General features: G+C 44.9%; 1 protein-coding gene and 1 long non-coding RNA gene across 3 annotated transcripts in view; one reads left to right on the top strand and one right to left on the bottom strand.

The window, feature by feature from the left end:
- The first annotated feature begins 18 nt into the window (after positions 1 to 18).
- On the top strand, positions 19 to 22,825 carry LOC115459852. Its single transcript, XR_003940340.1, has 3 exons — positions 19 to 73; positions 21,450 to 21,484; positions 22,610 to 22,825. It is a non-coding gene; the product is annotated as an uncharacterized LOC115459852 (long non-coding RNA).
- The window catches only part of FES (FES proto-oncogene, tyrosine kinase), a 172,552-nt gene continuing 168,353 nt past the window's right edge, over positions 18,833 to 23,031 (bottom strand). For both annotated transcript variants that reach the window (XM_030189652.1, XM_030189653.1), the window contains one exon: positions 18,833 to 20,754. In XM_030189652.1, the coding sequence (XP_030045512.1) occupies positions 20,612 to 20,754 (143 nt within the window). In that variant the 3' untranslated portion in view covers positions 18,833 to 20,611. The remainder of the gene's footprint in view (positions 20,755 to 23,031) is intronic.

Here is a 23,031-nt window from a genome sequence, read left to right as displayed (position 1 = left end):
AGTTGCGTCAGAAGAGAGCGCAGCAGCATGCACACAAAGATCTTCATACTTGTCTACCATAGAGATATGTAAAGTAACCACATTGGGTATTCTTCTTGCATACTTTTAAGGGGCACTAACTGCATCCAAGCCGCCTCGTTGTCAGTCGACTCCAGTTTCAAGCGCTGGTACACTATGATCCATATACTCAAATATCCATGTTATTTAAATCAATCCATAATACTTCCAGTAATACATCTTTAAATCTAGATTGAAAGCCCGCCTCTTTAACATTGCTTTTGACTTGTAACCACTCTCCCCCACATTAATTGATTTGCATGCTTTATTTTTGTCTATTAGATTGTAAGCTCTTTGAGCAGGGACTGTCTTCTATGTTTGTGAAGCGCTGCGTACGCTTTGTAGCGCTATAGAAATGCTAAATAGTAGTAGTAGTGATGTGATTGTAGTTAAAAACAGCTTTTTTTCCCCGATGTGATATATTGGGCGCTGTTGCACTTGCTTTCTTCCGGGGCTGATGCAGCGAAGCTTTTCTTATACCAAGGAGGTTTTAATAAATAGGAGTGAAGTGAACCCATCTAGTCCACTGTAAGCTATGAAGCCAATTAGGACAGTCTAAGTTTCCCTTCCCAGCAACCGTCATCCCCGTTCATTCAAAACAAAGCCAGCAAACCCATGAGCTACTACTACTACTACTACTGCTGCATCCACATTGTATTGTCGTTTTTCATTGCTGGCCCATCTGTAACAAGTCTAAAAAGTTGTTTCAGTTGAATAGGCAGTGCCTTAAAAGGTGGAGGACAAAAGTTTTTTTGTTTGTTTTTTTCTTAACTTATTGGACAGCTTTTTAATTTGAAAACTTTCATGTAGATCTATAATAATAATTCTCACCTGGAACATTCTGAAGCTCACTCCGTGGGAGGGAAACACTGAAATCTAGGCTGTCAGCAACACTCACTCTCACTCATGCACCACTCACTGTCACTCATAGACCCGCCCTCAGCCACACCCCTTCCGGACATAATTCGCAACCCCAAAGTTCTAACTGAAACCTCAAACCCCCCTCAAAACCGGAACTGTGAGGCGCCAGAGATATCCTGTTTGCCCATGCCTGGAAACCGCAAGTCAGAACTGTGAAGCGTCGTGTGCCCCGCCCTCGCGTCACAATGTCCTGACAAACGAGGGTGGAGATCTCCACGAGTTCCCACCGCCCCCTGGGGTTCTGCCCCTGCCGACGCCCCCCCCCCACGAGCTCGCAGCTGCACAACACTCCACCCACCTCAAGGTCCTGAACGCAACCACCCCACCCACAACATCACAACAGCCAGTGCCGCTCCCCCCTCTCCGTCCGCCCATCCACTCAAAAGACCTGCACAACTCTCTCCCCCCCTCCACCCACCCAGCGATTCCCCACTCTCCGCCCCTGCCGCCACGCCCCCCAGAGCCCGTCACCGTTCCACCCCCCCCACATTGTCTCCGCACCCACTGCACCACCCTTCCACCCCCCACCCAGGTCATACCACCGCTCCCCCCTCTCCGTCCGCCCACCCACACAAACAGAAAACGCTGGCAGCAAGCAGGCATTAGCTGAACACTCAGAAGCCGCTCCTCCTCTAACCTGATGTCAATGCCCCTGGTGGACGAACCCGCAGGAGCGCAGTGATGTTGTTGCAGGAATTACCACTATTGTCAGCAGAATCTGTGGTACTTCAGGAGTCTAACAGCACACACCAGAATGAGGGAGAAATCTTCTTTATTTGCCAGCAAACAAAGTAGGACATCAGCTCTAGCTCTCTTCTTCTCTTTCTCAGCTCTCTGTGTCTTGTGGCCTCTGTCTGTCCTCTTCAGCTCTCTTTCTGACGTAAACTGCTTCTGCTCTTAGTTATATACAGTTCTAACCCCTCTAGCCCCCCTTACTTTCCAGATGGTAAAGAATAGATTGATTACCCTGTCTGAACCAATCATCTCTATACATTTATTCCAAAATATCAGTTACATAGGTTTGAGATATTTCCTAAACTGACCTATGACCTGGGACCTCTCACACTAGACAATGGGGCACCTATCTCTTGCATTTTATTATGATTAAATTCTCATATTCCCAGCTAACTTCATACTAACTGGGTTCTGGCATTCATTAAGGGGTCAAGGGCCAATCTTACTTAATGGCATACAGATATGGTTTGTTATTACTTTCAGGACCAGTCCTTCACTTAACTATAATTAATCAAGACTTTCCCTGACCTCTTTCACCTATTAGCTTCATACATTGAACTAGCTAGGACTGTGGATAATTCAAACCAGATGATGACCTTTTAAACTCTTACTTGTAAAGTAACACTGAGTTGAACAGATATTCTACATAGAAATAGAACTTATTAATTACACAGAATAAAACATATTCTAAAATAAGCAGAAATCAGAATTCCTTATAAGACAAATTCTAAATCTATCAAGAACTTCTTAAATCTAACTATTTTCTTCTAACTAGCATTTTAAACTAATCCTTTAAATTGCCTGCAATATGCCTGGCTCATAATGGTATACAGATGTGGTAAACTAATTACTTCTCTCTGACCTTTCTAACCTGTAGCCTAGCAAAAGTTAGACTTCTAAATAATCTAAACCATATGGCATTCCTCCATCACTTGCAGGACTGAAAAGTTAAAATAGAATTAACAATTATAATTTCTCTGCCCACGCTGTCTCAATGTCAGAGGAGAGGAGCGCCTTCAGAGACAACAGCCAATGGCTGCTGCCTGCACACGGTGCCATCTTGCTTCTACAAAACAGCTGATCGTCTTTGCACAGGTATGTTGGGTGGGTGCGCGAATGGACGGGGGAGCGGCGGTATCGATGACCTGGGTGGGGGTAGGAAAACCTTGCTAGCGCCCGTTTCATTTCTGCCAGAAACGGGCCTGTTTTACTAGTATAAATATAATGAAATAACAATTGAATATCACTAAAACAGCTTAAAAAATTACTATAGCTGGTAGAAACAACAAATGCACTACCAAAAGCCACAAAAACAATACACGACATAACTAATTTCCGAAAATTACTAAAAACCAACCTGTTCAATAAGGCATACCACAATCATCCATCCTAAATACCAGACAACAAAACTCATACCAGAACTGGACAAAACGGAACTCTCTATTCTTGACTGCTTAAGTTACTCTTATCACGATCAAACTTTAATGAAATACCTTTTTATTCTTATTATGAAAATGAACTCTTTATACTTGATTGCTTAAGCTACTCTGTCACTTTCGAACTTCAATGCAATATAGCTCTGTATTTCTCATTCCGGAAATGGTGATTGCCATTACGGAACAATGTAAGCCACATTGAGCCTGCAAATAGGTGGGAAAATGTGGGATACAAATGCAACAAATAAATAAATACTTGGTTTGCCGAGGCTCCTCTAAGTGTTTTTCTTGGGAATTTTCTTTTGGTGGGCTTTGGGTGCATTAGTGGCAGGCTTATACCTCTCGGACTGTGGTCCTGTTGCGCTCTCTTTGGGGCAGCGGATTTGTTTGCTTGCGACTCCTTTTTTTTTGGCAGGGTGCGCTTCTCCCCACACTCTCCTTGCCTTTCCCCCTCAGTGGTTGCACTGGGGGCATCCCTCTCCCTTCTTGTGATTCTGATGGGAGGGGTTGCCGCTGCGCCCCTCGGTTCTCCTGTGTCTCAGCATCTTCACAGGCATTGGATTTTCCTTGGGCTTCTGGGTCTGATTCGAGTTTCCTTTGTGTGCAGTGCTATCTTTGGTTTTGGCGGGATTCTCCTCTGGGCCTGACTGTGTGGTTTCCCCTGTTTTCCGGGAGTCCTGGTTTCCTTGTGTTCTCCTCAGAGGGATGGATCCGTCGGGCTGGTGGTTAGCCTTGGCAACTTTTGTTTTACGGCATCTCTGAGGCACTGCTAGTGCTATGCAGGGGAGATCCATAGTAACATAGTAGATGACAGCAGAAAAAGACCTGCATGGTCCATCCAGTCTGCCCAACAAGTCAACTCGTGTGCTACTTTTGTGTATACCCTACTTTGATTTGTACCTGTGCTCTTCAGGGCACAGACCTTATAAGTCTGCCCAGCACTATCCCCGCCTCCCACCACCGGCTCTGGCACAGACCGTATAAGTCTGCCCAGCGCTATCCCTGCCTCACAACCTCCAGTCCCGCCTCCCACTACCGGCTCTGCTATCCAATCTCGGTTAAGCTCCTGAGGATCCTTTCCTTCTGAACAGGATTCCTTTATGTTTATCCCACGCATGTTCCTCAAAATGTACCACCTGTTCCTCTGATCCCATTCCCACCCACCTTCTTAATGCCATCTCTCCTGCTCTTATTCCTTTTATCTGTCACATTCTCAACCTCTCACTTTCCACTGCGACTGTCCCTGCTGCCTTTAAACATGCTGTAGTCACACCTCTCCTTAAGAAGCCTTCATTCGACCCTACTTGTCCCTCTAATTACCGACCCATCTCCCTCCTTCCTTTTCTCTCCAAATTACTTGAGCGTGCTGATCACCGCCGCTGCCTTGATTTTCTCTCCTCACATGCTATTCTTGACCCACTACAATCTGGTTTTCGCCCTCTCCACTCAACCGAAACTGCGCTTACTAAAGTCTCCAATGACCTATTACTGGCTAAATCCAGAGGTCAATATTCCATCCTCATTCTTCTTGATCTTTCCGCTGCTTTTGACACTGTCGATCACAGCATACTTCTCGATACCCCGTCCTCACTTGGATTCCAGGGCTCTGTCCTTTCCTGGTTCTCTTCCTACCTCTCCCTCCACACCTTTAGTGTTCACTCTGGTGGATCCTCTTCTACTTCTATCCCTCTGCCTGTCGGCGTACCTCAGGGTTCTGTTCTTGGTCCCCTCCTCTTTTCTATCTACACTTCTTCCCTTGGTTCATTAATCTCATCCCATGGCTTTTCCTACCATCTCTAAGCTGATGACCCCCAAATCTACCTTTCTACCCCTGATATCTCACCTTGCATCCAAACCAAAGTTTCAGCGTGCTTGTCTGACATTGCTGTCTGGATGTCTCAACGCCACCTGAAATTAAATATGACCAAAACCGAGCTTCTCATTTTCCCCCCCAAACCCACCTCCCCGCTCCCCCCGTTTTCTATTTCTGTTGATGGCTCTCTCATTCTCCCTGTCTCCTCAGCTCGAAACCTTGGGGTCATTTTTGACTCTTCTCTCTCCTTCTCTGCTCATATCCAGCAGATTGCCAAGACCTGTCGTTTCTTTCTTTACAACATCCGTAAAATCCGCCCCTTTCTTTCCGAGCACTCTACCAAAACCCTCATCCACACCCTTGTCACCTCTCGTTTAGACTACTGCAATCTGCTTCTTGCTGGCCTCCCACTTAGTCACCTCTCCCCTCTCCAGTCGGTTCAAAACTATGCTGCCCGTCTCATCTTCCGCCAGGGTCGCTTTACTCATGCTACCCCTCTCAAGTCGCTTCACTGGCTCCCTATCCATTATTGCATCCTGTTCAAACTTCTTCTACTAACCTATAAATGTACTCACTCTGCTGCTCCCCAGTATCTCTCCACACTCATCCTTCCCTACACCCCTTCCCGTGCACTCCACTCCATGGATAAATCCTTCTTATCTGTTCCCTTCTCCACTACTGCCAACTCTAGACTTCGCGCCTTCTGTCTCGCTGCACCCTAAGCCTGGAATAAACTTCCTGAGCCCCTACGTCTTGCCCCATCCTTGGCCACCTTTAAATCTAGACTGAAAGCCCACCTCTTTAACATTGCTTTGACTCGTAACCACTTGTAACCACTCGCCTCCACCTACCCTCCTCTCTTCCTTCCCGTTCACATTAATTGATTTGATTTGCTTACTTTATTTATTTTTTGTCTATTAGATTGTAAGCTCTTTCAGGGACTGTCTTTCTTCTATGTTTGTGCAGCGCTGCGTACGCCTTGTAGCGCTATAGAAATGCTAAATAGTAGTAGTAGTAGTGAATTCCATTACGTTTTCCTCTCCACCACCTCCCGCGGGAGGGCATTCCAAGCATCCATCACTCTCTCCGTGAAGAAATACTTCCTGACATTTTTCTTGAGTCTGCCCCCCTCCAATCTCATTTCATGTCCTCTCGTTCTACCGCCTTCATATCTCCGGAAAGGTTTGTTTGCGGATTAATACCTTTCAAATATTTGAACGTCTGTATCATATCACCCCTGTTTCTCCTTTCCTCCAGGGTATACATGTTCAGGTCAGCAAGTCTCTCCTCATACGTCTTGTTACGCAAAACCCATACCATTCTCGTAGCTTTTCTTTGCATCGCTTCGATTCTTTTTACATCCTTAGGAAGATACGGCCTCCAAAACTGAACACAATACTCTAGATGGGGCCACACCAACGACTTATACAGGGGCATCAACACTCCCTTTTCTTCTGCTGGTCACACCTCTCTCTATACAGCCTAACAACCTTCTAGATACAGCCACCGCCTTGTCACACTGTTTTGTCGCCTTCAAATCCTCAGATACTATCACCCCAAGGTCCCTCTCCCTGTCCGAACCTATCAGACTCTCGCCACATAACACATACGTCTCCCGTGGATTTCTATTCCCTAAGTGCATCACTTTGCATTTCTTCGCATTGAATTTTAATTGCCAGACCTTAGACCATTGTTCTAGCTTCTTCAGATCCTTTTTCATGTTTTCCACTCCCTCCGGGGTGTCCACTCTGTTACAGATCTTAGTATCATCCGCAAATAGGCAAACTTTACCTTCTAACCCTTCGGCAAGGTCACTCACAAATATATTGAACAGAATCGGCCCCAGCACCGATCCTTGAGGCACTCCACTACTCACCTTTCCCTCCTCCGAGCTAACTCCATTCACCACCACCCTCTGGCGTCTGTCCGTCAACCAGTTCCTAATCCAGTTCACCACTTTAGGTCCTATCTTCAGCCCATTATTCAGCCCAGTATTCTTTTTTTTATTTTTTTTTTTTGCTGGGTTTCTGGCATTGGTTTCTCTTTGGCTTCTGTGCTGAGCTCTCTCTACAGGTGTGCGCTTCTGGGGAGTGCATGTCAGCCTGTGACTGCAGGGCTTTGCCTACAGATTCTGGTTAGGTGTCTTCTCCTCTGGCCAGGCGCTCTGCCTGTTGGCCTTGAGCTTATGGCTCACCCTATGCTTGGAACAACCTTCCTGAGCCCTTACGTCAAGCCCCCTCCCTGCCCGTCTTCAAGTCTTTGCTTAAAGCCCACCTCTTCAATGCTGCGTTCGGCACCTAACCCTTACCGTTCAGTGAATCCAGACTGCCCCAATTTGACTGCCCCTATCGGACCGACCGTTCACTTGTCTATTAGATTGTAAGCTCTTTGAGCATGGACTGTCTCTCTTTGTTAAATTGTACAGTGCTGCGTAACCCTAGTAGCGCTCTAGAAATGTTAAGGAGTAGTGGTAGTAGTAGTAGTAGTAGTAGTAGTAGTAGTAGTTATGGCTCCTTTGCAGGCAGCTTCTTTGAGGATTCCCAGGCTCTAGCACACTCTTGTAGCACAGCTTTGGGTCTTAGTCTTTCTCTCATTGGATTTTCCCAATGTCTTGGTGTTCTGCGTTGACTAGCCTTGTTGGCTATGGCGGTCTTTCGGTCTTCAACTAGTGGCGCAGGGTCTCCTGTTGGAAAGGTTCTTCTCGGCCTGGGTGGAACAGCTCACTCTTTCATGGTCTCTGGTTCTTCCCCCTATGTGCGCTGAGAAGTACTTCTTGAGGTGAGAGGTTTCTCTCTCCCTCTCTGGCTTTCTTCTGGGTGTGGTGCATTCTCTGTTGGTTGCCCGTTCATCCCAGTCACTCTCTGGGTACTGGCTCCATTCCTGCTGGGGCAATTCTGTCTCAGGGCACAGTTCCATATCTTTGGATGAGCTTTCCTTCCTCTGCCCTGTGATATGCCTTGCTCCATCTCGGTGCATCGAGCCTTGCTCCCTCGTTGGCTGACGAGCCTACATCTTCTCTGACCGTCAAGTCTTGCTCCCCTTCTGGAGGTTGAGTCTTGCTTCGTCTTTAGGTAACGAATCTTGCTCCATCTTGGGGGGGTTACATCTTACGTCATCTCTGGACGTCATGCCTTGCTGCTTCTCTGTTGGTCAAATTGAGCTGGGTCTCTAGGCGGCAGGCCTCAGTCTGTCACTCCAGGCAGCCTCTATCCATCTCTGGATGAGTAGCCTAGTTCCGTCTCTGGTGGTTGCACCTCCCTCTCTCTCTCTGTTTCTTCATGTAGAGAGTTTCTTTCTTGCTGGTACTGGTGTGTGGCTTGTTCCTGGAGGTGAGGACATTGCCTTCTGTCTTCGCGAGGATGTAGGCCGAGGTTTCATCCTAGCCTGTGATGTTTGGCCTGGTTTCTGGACAGTTAATAGACTTCCGTCTCTGGTTCTCAGATGGGCTCTGTTCCCTCATTTGGAGCAGGCCTCTATTACTGTTTGATATCTGAAGTGTTGTCCATGTTGGATGGGTAGTCTCCTCTGCAGATAGTTGACCATTTTATGGGGGGGGGGGTTAGGTTTTTCCTTCTCTGATTGGGGCCACAGTCCCTCTTGGTCTTGATGGTTGGTTCTGTCTTTCCTGTTGGTATCTAACTACCCCTGCTTGTGCCTCGGACGGGAGTGTGGCTCGTTTCCTCTGAGGGCATGGGCTGTCTGCTGCTGGATCACAACCCTGTTGCTTTTCTTTGGGACTCTTGGTTGAGTCCTATCGGTTCTGTTTCAAGGCTGCCTATCTGTGGCTTCGGTGGCAAATCGACATACAATTGACTTGGAGGATGGTACATTACTTCCTCTTTCCTATGTGTCTGTATTGACAACTGGTGAGGTAGTTGGTGCCTATGTGAGTCCTTTTCTCTCTGCAGGGCATGTCACGGATGGTATCGGGCCCTTTGGCTTTCCTTCAGTCATTGTTGTGGTTCCGCTTCTGTGTTCTGGACTGTCCTACTGTTTACACTTCTTCCTCAAGCTGTTCTGGGTACTGGCTTCCTTCCAGCAGACTCTGATCCTGGGAAACTGGGTTTGATTCCCACTGCAGCTCCTTGTGATTGCCCCAGGTACAAAATAAACACCTGTATATAATATGTAAACCATGATGCCATGAGGGGATAAGGACACGCTTTCCTCTCTGGGAGCCCTCTGCAACCAAAACCTTCATAAAACCACTCTCAGGAAAAGCTGTATCTCTCGATATCATTTAAGAATCGCATGGACAGATACCTGAACACTCCAAAGAGAGAAATGGCTGGTAAATCGCAAAGACAACTGAAAGAGAAACAGAAGATGGCTGAAGACAAGATTGAGGACCATGCCGCACCCACCCTGTTGTTTACTGAGGTACAGCTGGACCAGACCACACAAGCAGTGGGGAAGGCATTGGAACCTACGTTTGGCCAGGTTATTGAATGCTTATCGGGTCTGGAAACTATTTTAGTGGATACAAAGCGAAGGACTGGAGAGGTGGAGGCTAGAGTGTCGTCCCTGGAAGATCAGGCCCCACACACTTCCGCACTGGTAGCAACTCTCGCGCAGAAGGTCAGAGAGCACGCACAGAAACTGGAAGACCTAGAGAACAGGTCAAGGCGACAAAATCTGAGGATTGTGGGGATTCCGGAGTCAGTTGGAGAGAGAGTGCTAGCTTCTGAACTGGAAAAACGGATGGCCCAGGAATCTGCACTATCAGACAGCCGGAGAAAATTATGTTTGGAGAGGGACCATCGTGTGGGCAAACGGCAAAACGACTCACAAAGGCCTAGAATAATACTTGTGAAAGTACATAATTATATTCATAAGGAGGACATTTTGAGAGGTTACTGCTCAAAAAAAGAATCCCTAAAATACATGGGAGAAGCAATAAAAATATTTCAAGACTTCTCGGTGTCACTGCAAGAGCAGCGCCGTCACTTCACACCACTATGTGCAGCATTACATGCGAAGCAACGCCGTTTCATGCTGATTTACCCAGCAATTTTGAAGGTTCAGGTGAATGGACACTGGCAGACATACCAGACATTTGAGGCAGCAAAGGAGTATGTAGCCAGTATTCAGGACTCTCCTGAGGAAGAGAGATGAGTTGAAATAGCAATTTGGAGATAATATTGAAGCGTCTTAGCACTTGACCAAACACAACATCCTACCATGGGATTCAGTGAGAATAAACAGCTTTTTGTAAACGGCTTCAAAGGAGTACTAAAGAACATTGAGGACATGGCCGAAAAGTCTAAACGCAGGGAAGAATGGCGGTTGAGACATGCCACAGAGATAAGTATAAATACGAATGCTCCTCGCAGAAGCCAGCTGATGCCATATAAAGAGATTGAACTGTCTGGTTTTGGAGAAATGTGATAACTTCCTCAGTACTCCAGCAGGAGTCGTATGTTTAAATTTTGTGCAAGGGGAGTATATACATGTTACAAGGTTGGGGGGGGAGGGTCCAAGGCAAAAGAAGTGGTCTCTGAGAGGCGACCACGTAGTAATGTGTCTGGCTCTCTGTTGTATGCTAGGGGAGGGGGCGGAAAGGGAAGGGGTTGGCAATCTGGAGGTGCAACGAAGAACAGCAAAGGGGGGAGGTTGTTTTTTTTTGTGTGCAAGTGGGGGATGAAAAGAGGGTGCACAAGGAATCTTTTGCTCAGAAAGAACTCTTTGGGGGTGAGGCTGGGCGCCCCTGAAGTATTTAAATGCGTAATAACTTTGAATATGCAATATTTTATTGTTAATGTCAGCATGTAAAATCTCCTCATGGAATGTGGGAGGGATCACATCCCCCATTAAGAGAACTAAGATATTGACAGCTCTCCAAAGGAGCAAAGTGATATTGTATGTCTCCAGGAAACCAGGCTCACCGATGCTGAACATCTAAAACTTAAGAGGAGATGGGTGGGAGATGTGTTTTTCTCCTCATTAGGGTCTCACAAAGGGGGCAGCGCCATATTAAATAGAAAATCTTTAGCATGCACCTCCCAAGTGATGTTTACTGACACAAATGGACGCTATATACTCTTAAAGTTGTGGGTTCAAAGTAGGGATATTTATCTCTTAGGAATTTATGGGCCCACACCTTTTGACAAAATTTTTTTTCCTGAACTGTTGGGTAAATTGGCACCTTTCATGGAGTCCCCGATACTGGTAGTAGGTGATATGAACCTAGTGATGGATCCTAGACAAGATAGCACAGCCAAACATGGTGAGTCGAGATCAGGTAGAGGAGTACTGTCATCTTTCGCACAATCACTGGGATTGGTAGACGCATGGAGACTATTACACCCAATAGACCGCATATTCACACATAGATCCAGAGAACATGATACTATGTCCAGATGGATTATACATTCGTGTCCCAGAGTTTATTTCCTGACATTGTAGAGGCAGACATAGGGGTGGAAGCCATCTCAGACCACTCTGACATTGGGTGGTTTTGGCTGCACCAGCTGACTATGTCCTCCTCAGGTTGGAGGTTTCCTTCCTATTTATTCCATTCCAAAGAATTTCATAAGTTCCTACAAGGGGAGTGGGATGAATACTGCAACTATAACTCGGAGCATGCAGAGGACCCACAGCTATTTGGGAAGCTGCTAAGGCAGTGTTGAGGGGTAAAATCATAGGTTATACAAGCCAAAGGAAGAGTGGCAGCAGAAATTACAATGCTCAAAAATCAATTGAAAAAGCAAACTGCTGCATGCGCAGGACCACAAAGTGGTCAATAAAGATAATTTGGTGTCCATACAGGTGGCGTTAGATAGCTACATTCATGAGCAAACTAACAGAAGCATGCTTTATCAGCGCTATAAATTATATCGGTTTGGAAATAAGCCTAGACGTTTGCTTGCAAGGCTGATTAAAAACTGGGGAGGATCTAGAACGGTGGCCGCGCTGAAAGATCCGAAGGGGGGATTGACCAATAGAAGCGACCGTATAAAATCGATTTTCCATAACCATTTTCAATCCCTATACAGGGAAGAAGGCACTATAAGCATTCCCCTAATACAAGATTTTATAGCACAGCTGAACCTCCCAAAACTAACCCGATCTGGAGAGGAACTGCTAAATGCACCTTTGCCGGCCCAGGAACTTCAATTATTAAGAATTTGCGCCTGCTAATGGCCCCTGGGGCCGATGGGTTCTCAGGAGCCTTCTATAAAATTCTACACATTTAATTGTTAAAACCATTAATGGCTTACTTCCAATCAGTGGTAGAATTAAAGAAGCTGCCCACTCATGCGAACACTGCCCTAATCACTATACTGCCAATCCCAGAAAAACCGAAGGATGAGGCAGATTCCTACCGACCGATCTCCCTCATTAATTTAGATATAAAAATCTTGGTCAAACTGTTAGCAAACCAGCTGGCAACACAACTGCCTAACTTGGTAGGAGACGAACAGGCAGGATTTGTGAGAGACAGGCAATCCATAAGGAATGTCAGGAAAATTCTGATGGCAATGGCATATACTAGGAAGTATGGTCAACACACAATAGCAGTTAGCCTAGATGCAGAAAAAGCGTTTGACAAAGTGAGGTGGGAATACATGTACCTGATATTAGAAAGGGTGGGCATCGGGGGGTGGTTTTTGGATGCCATTAAAACTTTATACCATCACCCTAGGGCACAAATCTTAGTGAATGGAGAACGCATATCACAATTCCAGATACAAAGAGGAACTCGCCAGGGCTGCCTTCTATCCCCCTATTTGTGCTTTGCATCGAACCCTTGATTTGAAAAATAAGTCAGGATGGGACCATCAAGGGAGTGGTAATGAGAGGGCAAGAAGTAAAAGTATTGGCTTTTGCTGATGATCTATTTCTTATCCTGACGGATCCAGAGACCTCGCTTTCTAACTTGCTTAAATACCTGGGCATACACTTACCGGCAGAACTAACCAAATTGTATCCTGTGAATTTGCAGATCTTGTTAGCTGACACCGCTAGACAATTGCAGATCTGGCAGGCTTATCCTATCTTATTAATATGATAATCATTCATTCCCCGATGGTTATACATACTTAAAATGCTGCCATTATACAAAACAGAGAGCTGAGGCAGTTTCACAGATTGGTGCAGATGTTTTTGTGGAAAGGGAAGAAGCCAAGGTTACCCATTGAGATCATCCAGACTCCCAAGGAATTTGGAGGGATGGGATTGTTGAACATTAGATACTTGACAGTTGCATGCGAGATGAGGCATATAAATGATTGGCTTAGGGGGGTGGAGAAATTCTCGGCTACATCATTAGAAGGTGGTATCATCCACCCTATACACCTGAGTCATATCCTTCATGCTACCAAATCCTTGCCATCTGGAATTTTTAAGGAGTTTCCAGTGTTTCGGGCGGCAAGGAAAGCATGGAGATGGTTGTCATCATTTTGGATTTTCGGCATCGGTGACCCCATTCCTCTCCATTACCAGAAATCTGGCATTTCCACCAGCAATGTATGGGGGGACCTTTTCCACTTGGGTGAAGAAAGGCCTGAGGTATCTGTTTAATGTAGTAGGGGATGAGGGAAAAATTAAAACCTTCACTGAACTGCAAGGGGAACATGCTCTGCATCAAACTCATTTTCATTTTTTTGCCTATCTACAATTACAACACTATGAGGGGCTTAATCGAACGGGGACGATCATCTCTAAGGGTGTCCATCTCTAAGGATGTTCCAGCGAAGGGGTGGGGAAACCTGTATTATCGAAACAAGATGGACATCCATCTTTCATTTCGATAATACAGTCATGGACGCCCAAATCTCAACATTTAGGTTGACCTTAGAGATGGTCGATCTAAATGTTGAGATGGTCGACCTTAGAGATGGTCATCCCCAGTTTTTGGCCTTCATGGAAACTGAGGATGCCCATCTCAAAAACAACCAAATCCAAGCCCTTTGGTCGTGGGAGGAGCCAACATTCGTAGTGTACTGGTCCTCCTCACATGCCAGGACACCAACCGGGCACCCTAGGGGGCACTGCAGTGGACTTCATAAAAGGCTCCCAGATGCATAGCTCCCTTACCTTGGGTGGTGAGCCCCCCAGACCTCCCCTAAAACCTACTTCCCACAACTGTACACCACTACCATAGCCCTTAGGGATGAAGGGGGGCACCTAGATGTGGGTACACTGGGTTTTGGGTGGGTTTTTGAGGGCTCACATTTACCACTACCACAAGTGTAACAGGTGGGGGTGGGGGGGGGGTGGGATGGGCCTGGGTCCACCTGCCTGAAGTGCACTGCACCCACTAAAAACTGCTCCAGGGTCCTGCATACTGCTGTCATGGAGCTGGGTATGACATTTGAGGCTGGCATAGAGGCTGGAAAAAAATGTTTTAAATTGTTTTTTAGGGTGGGAGGGGGTTGGTGACCACTGGGGGAGTAAGGGGAGATTATCCCTGATTCTCTCTGGTGGTCATCTGGTCAGTTCAGGCACCTTTTTGAGGCTTCATCAAAAAAGAGGGACCATGTAAAGTCGACCAAATGCTCGTGAGGGACGCCTTTCTTTTTTCCATTATCGGCCGAGGACGCCCATCTCTTAACCACGCCCCCATCCCGCCTTCGGTACACTGCTGACATGCCCCCGTGCACTTTGGTCATCCCCGCGACAGAAAGCAGTTGAGGACGCAAAAAAATTGGCTTTTGATTATGCCGATTTGGGCGACCTCGGGAGAAGGACACCCATCTCCCGATTTGTGTCGGAACATGGGTGTCCTTCCCTTTCGAAAATAAGCTAGTTAGTAAACTCTCTCCAATGGACTGATCTAACAGAAGATGTATAGGAGGTCCTTTCTGAGGCACTCACCTTGAGAGGAACACAGGGAGTACCTTTATCATACCACCACAGATTTTTACCAGACATTCGCTATAGAGAATTGGCATCTGCTTGGTCACTTGATCTGGGAACTGAGGTAACTTGCACCATGTTACAAATTTCCATTAGGTCAATACATCAGCAAGTAATTTCGATTCAACACAAAAAGACAATGTACAAGTTTATCATGAGACTGTTTATTTCACCAAACCAGGCGAGACAAGCTGCGTTTGAGGGGGGGGGGGGGGGGGGGGGGAAGGAAAATGCCCAAAGTGTGGGACGGAACGAGCGCGCCTTGGGCACATTTTGGCATTGCAAGTTCGTTTGGATCTTCTGGGACTCCTTAATAAAAATGATATTGAGGTGGTGGAACCAAAAAATGGAGGTCATCCCAGTGTTGCTATTTGGGCACTGTGAGGAGGGGGGATCCATCACTGGAGAATTTTGCTCTTTTCTAAGATATTCATAATATGCGTTTGGCTCCAGTCCTCCCCTCCCAGCTTGCAGCGTTGGAAAATGTACATGATGGAACAGTTGAGGATGGACAGACTGGGTATCCCTGATTTAGATAGCATAAAAGGCCACAGGCTCACAGCAACTTGGGAGCCATTTTGGTTGACATTAACTCACCAGGCACGTAGCAGATTGCTAAATTAAGAATTGATTACAGTTAATACAAGAAATGTTTTCATATCCCCCTCTTGAGTTTTTTTTTTTTTTTTAGCATAAGGGAAGTTCAGAAGGGAGGGAAGGAGGGTCAGGGAGGGTAGGGGATTGGATTAGAATACTAAATGCAGTGTATATTTGTACAACTTTGTAAATTTGAGAAGTGCAGTCAAGATTGTAAACATACAGCTGGTAGATGTAAGCCCCAGGTAACCCATGAGGGAGATTGGTGGTCTGCAATTTACAAATGTGCATTGTATTGCTTTGTTGATGATATGTTCAAACAATAAACAGATTTAAACTTAATATGTAAACCACTTAGAATGTAGTTGCAAAAACCACAGAAAGGTGGTATATCAAGTCCCATTCCCATTCTCTTTCCCTACCCATGTTTAGGGACCTCTGAGTGTATTTACCTGTGACGGGTCCTCTTCGGATGCTGCTTATCTTCGTAGACGTGTCCTTTGTCTTTTTGAGGCATTGTTGTTCACCTATTTATATGTTCCTTTCCCGCCCTAATGCTATGACTGCTTTGCTACATCCCATTGGTCTGGTATTGATGACAAGCAAGGAAAAATTGTGTTTCTTACCTGATAATTTTCTTGCCTTTAATCATACCAGTCCAGACGCCCACCCTGTCTCTTTCGCTTGCTTTGCTTCTTTGTTGCTTCTTCTAGGACTCGACTCCTCCGTGTTGGTGATTGGGTCCGTTTTTAACTTCTGGAAACAGAAATCATTTCAGGAGGACAGGATTCATCCTTACTCTTTGCAATGCCAGCTCTAGCTGGCTCTCGATTATCTTTCTATGATGAGCCTGCTCCTCCTTCAGGTGAACGTCTGCATGACAGATGGAAAGACTGAGTGGTGCTCCTCCTTCTTCTTCGAGGGGTGTTTTGGCTGCCCTTGGTCGTGCAATAGCCTGGACGATCTCCCACCTGGCTGTTATTGGAGTTCCAGTGAACTTTTTTTTTTCTATTTCCTGTTCTTTTGTTTGTAGTAGTTGAGAGCACCATTGCTTGGCAATTCATAAGTACATAAGTATTGCCACACTGGGACAGACCAAAGGTCCTTCAAGCCCAGCATCCTGTTTCCAACAATGGCCAATCCAGGTCACAAGTACCAGGCAAGATCCCAAAAAAGTACAATACATTTTATGCTGCTTATCCCAGAAATAAGCAGTGGATTTTTCCCAAGTCATTTTAATAATGGCCTATGGACTTTTCCTTCAGGAAGCCGTCCAAATCTTTTTTTAAACCCCGATAAGCTAACCGCCTTTACCACATTCTCTGGCAACGAATTCCTGAGCTTAATTACACGTTGAGTGAAGAAAGGTTTTCTCAGGTTTGTTTTAAATTTACTACTTTGTAGCTTCATCGCATGACCCCTAGTTCTAGTATTTTTGGAAAGAGTAAACAAACGATTCATGTCTACCCGTTCCACTCCATTCATTATTTTATAGACCTCTATCATATCTCCCCTCAGCCGTCTTTTCTCCAAGCCGATAGCCGCTTCAGCCTTTCCTCATAGGGAAGTCGTCCCATTCCCTTTATCATTTTCGTTGCCCTTCTCTGTACCTTTTCTAATTCCACAATATCTTTTCTGAGATGTGGCGACCAGAATTGAACACAATATTTGAGATGCGGTCGCACATTGACTGATACGAAGGCATTATAACATCCTCATTTTTGTTTTGTATTCCTTTCCTAATAATACCTAACATTCTATTTCCTTTCTCAGCCGCCAGGCTTAAGAGGCAAAGTGCTTGAACTGTTTTCTCTGTCTCCTTCTGCTGGTGGATGGACATAACCATTGGTCTGGACCAGTCTGGTATAATTAAAGGAAAGAAAATTATCAGGTAAGAAACATAGGGGCCCTTTTACAGAGTGGCGATAAGCCCAACGTGGGTTTACCGCTCACTCTTTCGGGACTACTGTCAGCCCAACGTGGCTGCCGACGTTAGTCCTGTCTCGAGTGCGCGCCATTTCCGGGGGGAAAAACCCCAGAAATGGCTTGCGTGGCAATAACCTGGCGGTAACTGGGCATCGCCACGCGTTACAGGAGCCCTTTTCGCCACTTTAATGGGTGGCGGTAAGGGTTCTCCACCGCATGGCCATATGGTAAGAGTTATCTCACTGCATGACTATTTTTTTTGGCTTTTACCAGCTGTGGAAAAAATGGCCCTGGCATGTGGGAAGAAGGGAGGGTTCAAGAAAACAGCAAGGCAAACGATCTGCAAACTCCAAGATGGAAGGACAAAAAAAGCAGATCAATCAAAGAAAATAGTTTATTGAATGACAACCAAATAAACAAATCAGCCCGACACTGGCCGTGTTTCGCCCAACAGGACTGCGTCAGGGGCTACACAGTATTCTTTAAAAGTCAAGATGACAAAGTTATGGAAGTCTAAAATCATGAATCTTCCAAAATGCAGTAAAAAAAAACAGCATGAACCGAATGAATCATAAAAGATAGTGACGTGAATACGGTCCTGAACCTTCACAATTCTAGAATGCTGAAGGTTCAGGATGGTATTCACTGCATTTTGGAAGATTCATGATTTTAGACTTCCATAAGTTTGTCATCTCGACTTTTAAAGAATACTGTGTAGCCCCTGACGCAGCCCTGTTGGGCGAAACACGGCCAGTGTCGGGCTGATTTGTTTATTTGGTTGTCATTCAATAAACTATTTTCTTTGATTGATCTGCTTTTTTTGTCCTTCCATGTGGGAAAAAGGGCCCTGCCCCCTGTCGCTAGCGCAGGGCCCTTTTTCCCCACAGCTTGGTAAAAGGGCATAATAATTTTTCCTTTATAAAGATTTTTATTTTAGTTGTGCTATTTAGATTTTACAAAGCTAGAATATACACATCTAAAACTAAAAAATGTGCTTCTGGCAAAGGGGCATGTTTTGTATGTTCCACCACATACACATGCTTGTTCTGAAATACCTAACAACTATATTTGGCAAAAAAAAAATTTCCTTTTCTTTTTATCTTCTTAGGAACCTTCAAAACTTTCAATCTTATAAGGATCCTAAATACAATCACACACCTTCAACTTTATCCATAAACCAACTTCACATTTCTTATAGCTCTTCCCGTTTCGCCTCAGCGGTGCTCATTTCCAATCTTTATTTAATGTTGGAAATGCGTACTTGCACCAAATTCTTAATTAGCGATTAATATCGCAATAATTTAATGACTTTTTTATATATTTTAATAATATAATAAAAATCCTCCTTGAGGTACTTATCTTAGCAGATAATCGGACCGGGGGTCCGGGACGCCTTAGAACCCCCGGTCCGATTATCTGCTAAGATAAGTACCTCAAGGAGGATTTTTATGATATTATTAAAATATATGAAAAAAGTCATGAAACTATTGCGATATTAATCGCCAATTAAGAATTTGGTGCAAGTACGCATTTCCAACATTAAATAAAGATTGGAAATGAGCACCGCTGAGGCGAAACGGGAAGAGGTATAAGAAATGTGAAGTTGGTTTGTGGATAAAGTTGAAGGTGTGTGATTGTGTTCTGAAATACCAACACACATGTTTATGTTGCTGTATTGACCCTGTTAATATTTTAGACATCTATAATTATAAAATGGATGCTCCAGGTGCACATAACTGGTTCATTAACGTCCATTCCTCGATCTATTTTAGAACAGCAGATCCAGTTTTACAATACACCACAGACCCCACATAACGCTGATGTTGGGGGTCCCAAGATATTTGACCGCATTATAAGTGAATCCGCATTATATGGGGACCCAAAGAATAATAAATAATAGTAAATAGAAACAAAAGGGGTCCACCCCATGACCTCATTTTTAAGCGATCCCTTGTTATATCGAGCCACTTTATACAGTGTACTAGCAGAATTTGAGATGTCCCGACCTGGGCATCTCAATTCTGATTTGTACATCCTTTCTAAAATCTGCCTCCATGTGTCATAAAAACAATGACACATACACACCCCATGAGGACTAATCCCGTCCCACATGAGGTCATCTGTGACTCTGGTGTGAATCCGGCTACTGTTGGGGGAGGGGGGGGGTTCCAGGAATTTGAAGCTTAAACAATTTGTAAAAACCTAGGATACAGTTTCAATTTAAAGTGGCAGCATGACAGTCAATTTCTTTTTCTTTGGCTCATTACATTTTGAAGTAATCCCATGAAAACATACAGTCTGCATCTCTGTTTTGAGTCAGGAATGGCAGGCCGAAAGGACCTCGTGATCCTTATCTGCCATTGTTTTCTGTGCGAGTCTTAAAGCAATGGGAAATCTAGGCCTGGAAGTCTTGCTTTGTGTCTCTGCTGGTCACGTTTTCTATACTTGGAAATAAAATCTCAGTTATAGGATTTGCTACTAGAAAAACTCATGTTTTAGAATTGACTCAGAATCTTGAGAACAACATTAGTCCTGGACTTATATTACATACTATGCAATTGCTACTAAGGCATTAGGGATTGATACGTAAAAGCATTTATCTGGGTAGCAGCACCTGCTACTCGGACGAATGGTGCACTATCCGCGCAGTACTGTTGAATGTATTTATAGGCTGCCTTGGCAGTATCCGGATATTGCTGTGGTGGTCCAGCAGAGTTGGATAACAGCAATTTTCAGCACTACTATCTGGATAACTCAGGACAGCAAAAAAAAGCTGCCCTAGGCGCTATCCAGACAGCAGCTGAATGTTACTGCTATCCAGATGCACAGCAGCAGCTGACTGCCATGGGCTCAATATTGAGGGGGGGGGGATGGGAGGATAGTTTGTAAAATCATTTCATACTAATACCGATTTTTTGGTTGTTCTCATAATGGGGCTCATTTAGAAAGTATTGACTGTCCCACATTATACCTTCTAATATAGAAGACTCATTTCAAGTAGGCAGCACGGGATCCAACAACGGCATCTGGAAGGCCACCTGAGTAAACATTATTGCCTGCATTTCGGTGCATGAACCTCACAACACTAACAGTCTTTGATAAGTGGGAACTGTTGGAACAGCAATATCCATTCATAACTGGGGGACCTGGGAACTTGAGTCTCCATTTTGGGGTGGTTGTAGCGATGGCTGCCTCCACCTCCTTCTAAGAAACTGAGTTGCAAATGATGTGGGATTGAAAAATCATCAGGTCTTCATTTGATGTTTCATTTAAACTTTTTGCGGATGGCAGCGAGCTCCTTGTGGACCATGCTGAAATTGGGACGTTTTCTTGGGTCGTATTCCCAGCAGCGCAGCATCAAACTGTAAATTTCATCTGGACACTGAGTAGGGCTGGGCAGTCGTTGACCTGAAATGAGGTGAGGAGAAGTGCAAGGTTAGCTCAACCATGTAATGAGAATACCAGTAAAGGAGAGACATGTAATGGTGGTTCCTAACAGAGCTCAGGACTTGGCTAAGGTGGACTTGGTGTACTGCATGTCTAAGCTTTCAGCCTTGCACCGTAATCAACTGTTGAACTTTTATAGAATTTGGAACCCCTGTATTCAATGGAATACCTGATCTGGAAGTCCTGTTTCTTAAGGGCATGCAGGTTTGTTTTACTTTGATTGCTCTTGAGAACTTGCCTTGTACTAAACAGTGTTGGTGTAACACTGTTGTTTTTCTGTGGTTTGATTTGTTGTTTTCTATGTTTCTTTAAATAACAATAAATTAACAAAAAGATAAAAAAGTAAAGGAGTGACATATGGGGCTGGTTAACCAAAAGCTTACAGAAGAACTTCTGAAATGAATGCTATTATATGATCTATCATCATGGATTTATTTTATATCTATCTGTAACCAGTGCTCACTTTTCTCCTCTAGTCTGATCCCTGGATCCAGAGTTACCAGAACAGTCTCTAGCAGGTATACGAAGCTGGTGTGGCAAAACAGGGAACTTATGTCTGTGATTTATTATCATTTTCTCTTTCAGTATATTTCCCTTGTTTGGCCAGCAGGTGGTTCTTCTCCTCTGTTTTAAAGCTGCACTTGTTTTTCTTTCAGTTTATCTTCTACAGGAAGAGAGGAAAACCCCTGAGGTAAGTAACCTGCTCTGCCATTGGCTAAATATTCTTAGTGTTAATGCTTAGGCTCTGATTGGCCCTAAAGTTAAAAAATCCAGCCAGTATATGCAGGGTTGCCAGATGCTGAAAACCCCCAGTCTCAGAGAGGGAGTATGGAGGGTGAGGACCTTTTCCTGAACTCCCCAGGTGCTACTCAGGTATTAATAAAGTGTTTATTGTTTGCTGGTTACATCTTTTTTTCACCAGTCACTGTTTCACTTTGTTCTGATAATAAACCTATTAGTTTATTAGCTCTGTTGTCCCTGGACTGACTAAGAATCCTGGTGGTTTGTGTAATTGGTCTCTGGGTGTCTTCTAGGAACTGTGGGACCCTTGGGATTGTGGCCCCAGTGTCCTTAGAAACCACCAGGGAATTAACTTGCGGGTGGGAGACTCGTCCATAGGCAAGCAGAACCCAGTGTGCGGTGGGTATGCCAGAGTAGAGCAATGCGTAGGTGCAGGCCGGCCTGAGCAGTGCTGGGACAGATCTTATAGGTGGTCGCAGGGTTAGCTCCAGGTGGGTGCTAAGCGTTTCATGACAGCTGGCCTGTAACTGGCCAGGTCAAAACACAAACTCTTCAAGGTTCCAAGCTGAGCTTGGCCTACCTGAACATAGTGGTTGCAGGTTCTCAGCTTCGGGGTGGAAGCATCTGCAGTGGGCGTTGCTGTTTCCCTCTAGGCCCCTTTAACCTAGTTCTGGCCTGGCCTTTTATACTTCCTGGATCATGCTATCCTGGCTCCACCCCTCCTGTGTCACTTCCCCCTTAAGCGGGGCTAGGGTTTTAAGGTGGCCACATCCTATAGACTCTCTCACAGGCTCACACTCTTTAGAAGTCATTTTACATAAAACCAGTTCCATGAAAGCTTTTTTTGTCACAAGTCTAAAGGACTTTATTGGAAGGATGGCCTAATCTCAAATTGCTCCATGTAAAAGCTTGAAACAATTGGCTAAACTTGACATTAGAACCAAATGGCTGGAGTAAGTTATATAAAGGGTTACAGGTATTCACAGGCATCTAATTGCAAGGAGCTATAATATAAGGTAATATGTAAACTACAGGTATTATTCTAGTAAACATTAATCTTATTTATTTATTTCAGACACTTGATATACCACAGAATTGATCCTGAACAGACAACTAAGTGGTTCACAAAAGTAAAAAGAAAATTCTGGACAATTCTGATGAAGGGATAAGGGAGGGGAAGGAATGATGCAAGGATGGAGGGAAAGAGCAAAGGAGAGAGAAAAGAGGGGAATTATGGAGAACTAAACAGGCTAGGAGGCAGAATCAAAGGAGCTGGAAAAGAGAAGAGGCTTCAGGACTCTGAGGGAAGGAGTAAGAGAATTCCAAAGCTTAGGGCATAGGTAACTGAAAGCAGTGTCCCAGGAGAGTGAAAGATGAAGAGCTGAAGGAGATGGGACGCAAAGAAGATGATCAGAAGAAGAACAGAGACTGCTGGATAGGGGATGAGTAACTTGTGTAAATAGGCAGGGGTGGAGGGAAAGCAGAATTTGAAGACCA

Source organism: Microcaecilia unicolor, chromosome 1, assembly GCF_901765095.1.
Source record: "Microcaecilia unicolor chromosome 1, aMicUni1.1, whole genome shotgun sequence".
NCBI classification, from domain to species: Eukaryota; Metazoa; Chordata; class Amphibia; order Gymnophiona; family Siphonopidae; genus Microcaecilia; species Microcaecilia unicolor.
This window is presented reverse-complemented; position numbering and strand designations above follow the sequence as displayed.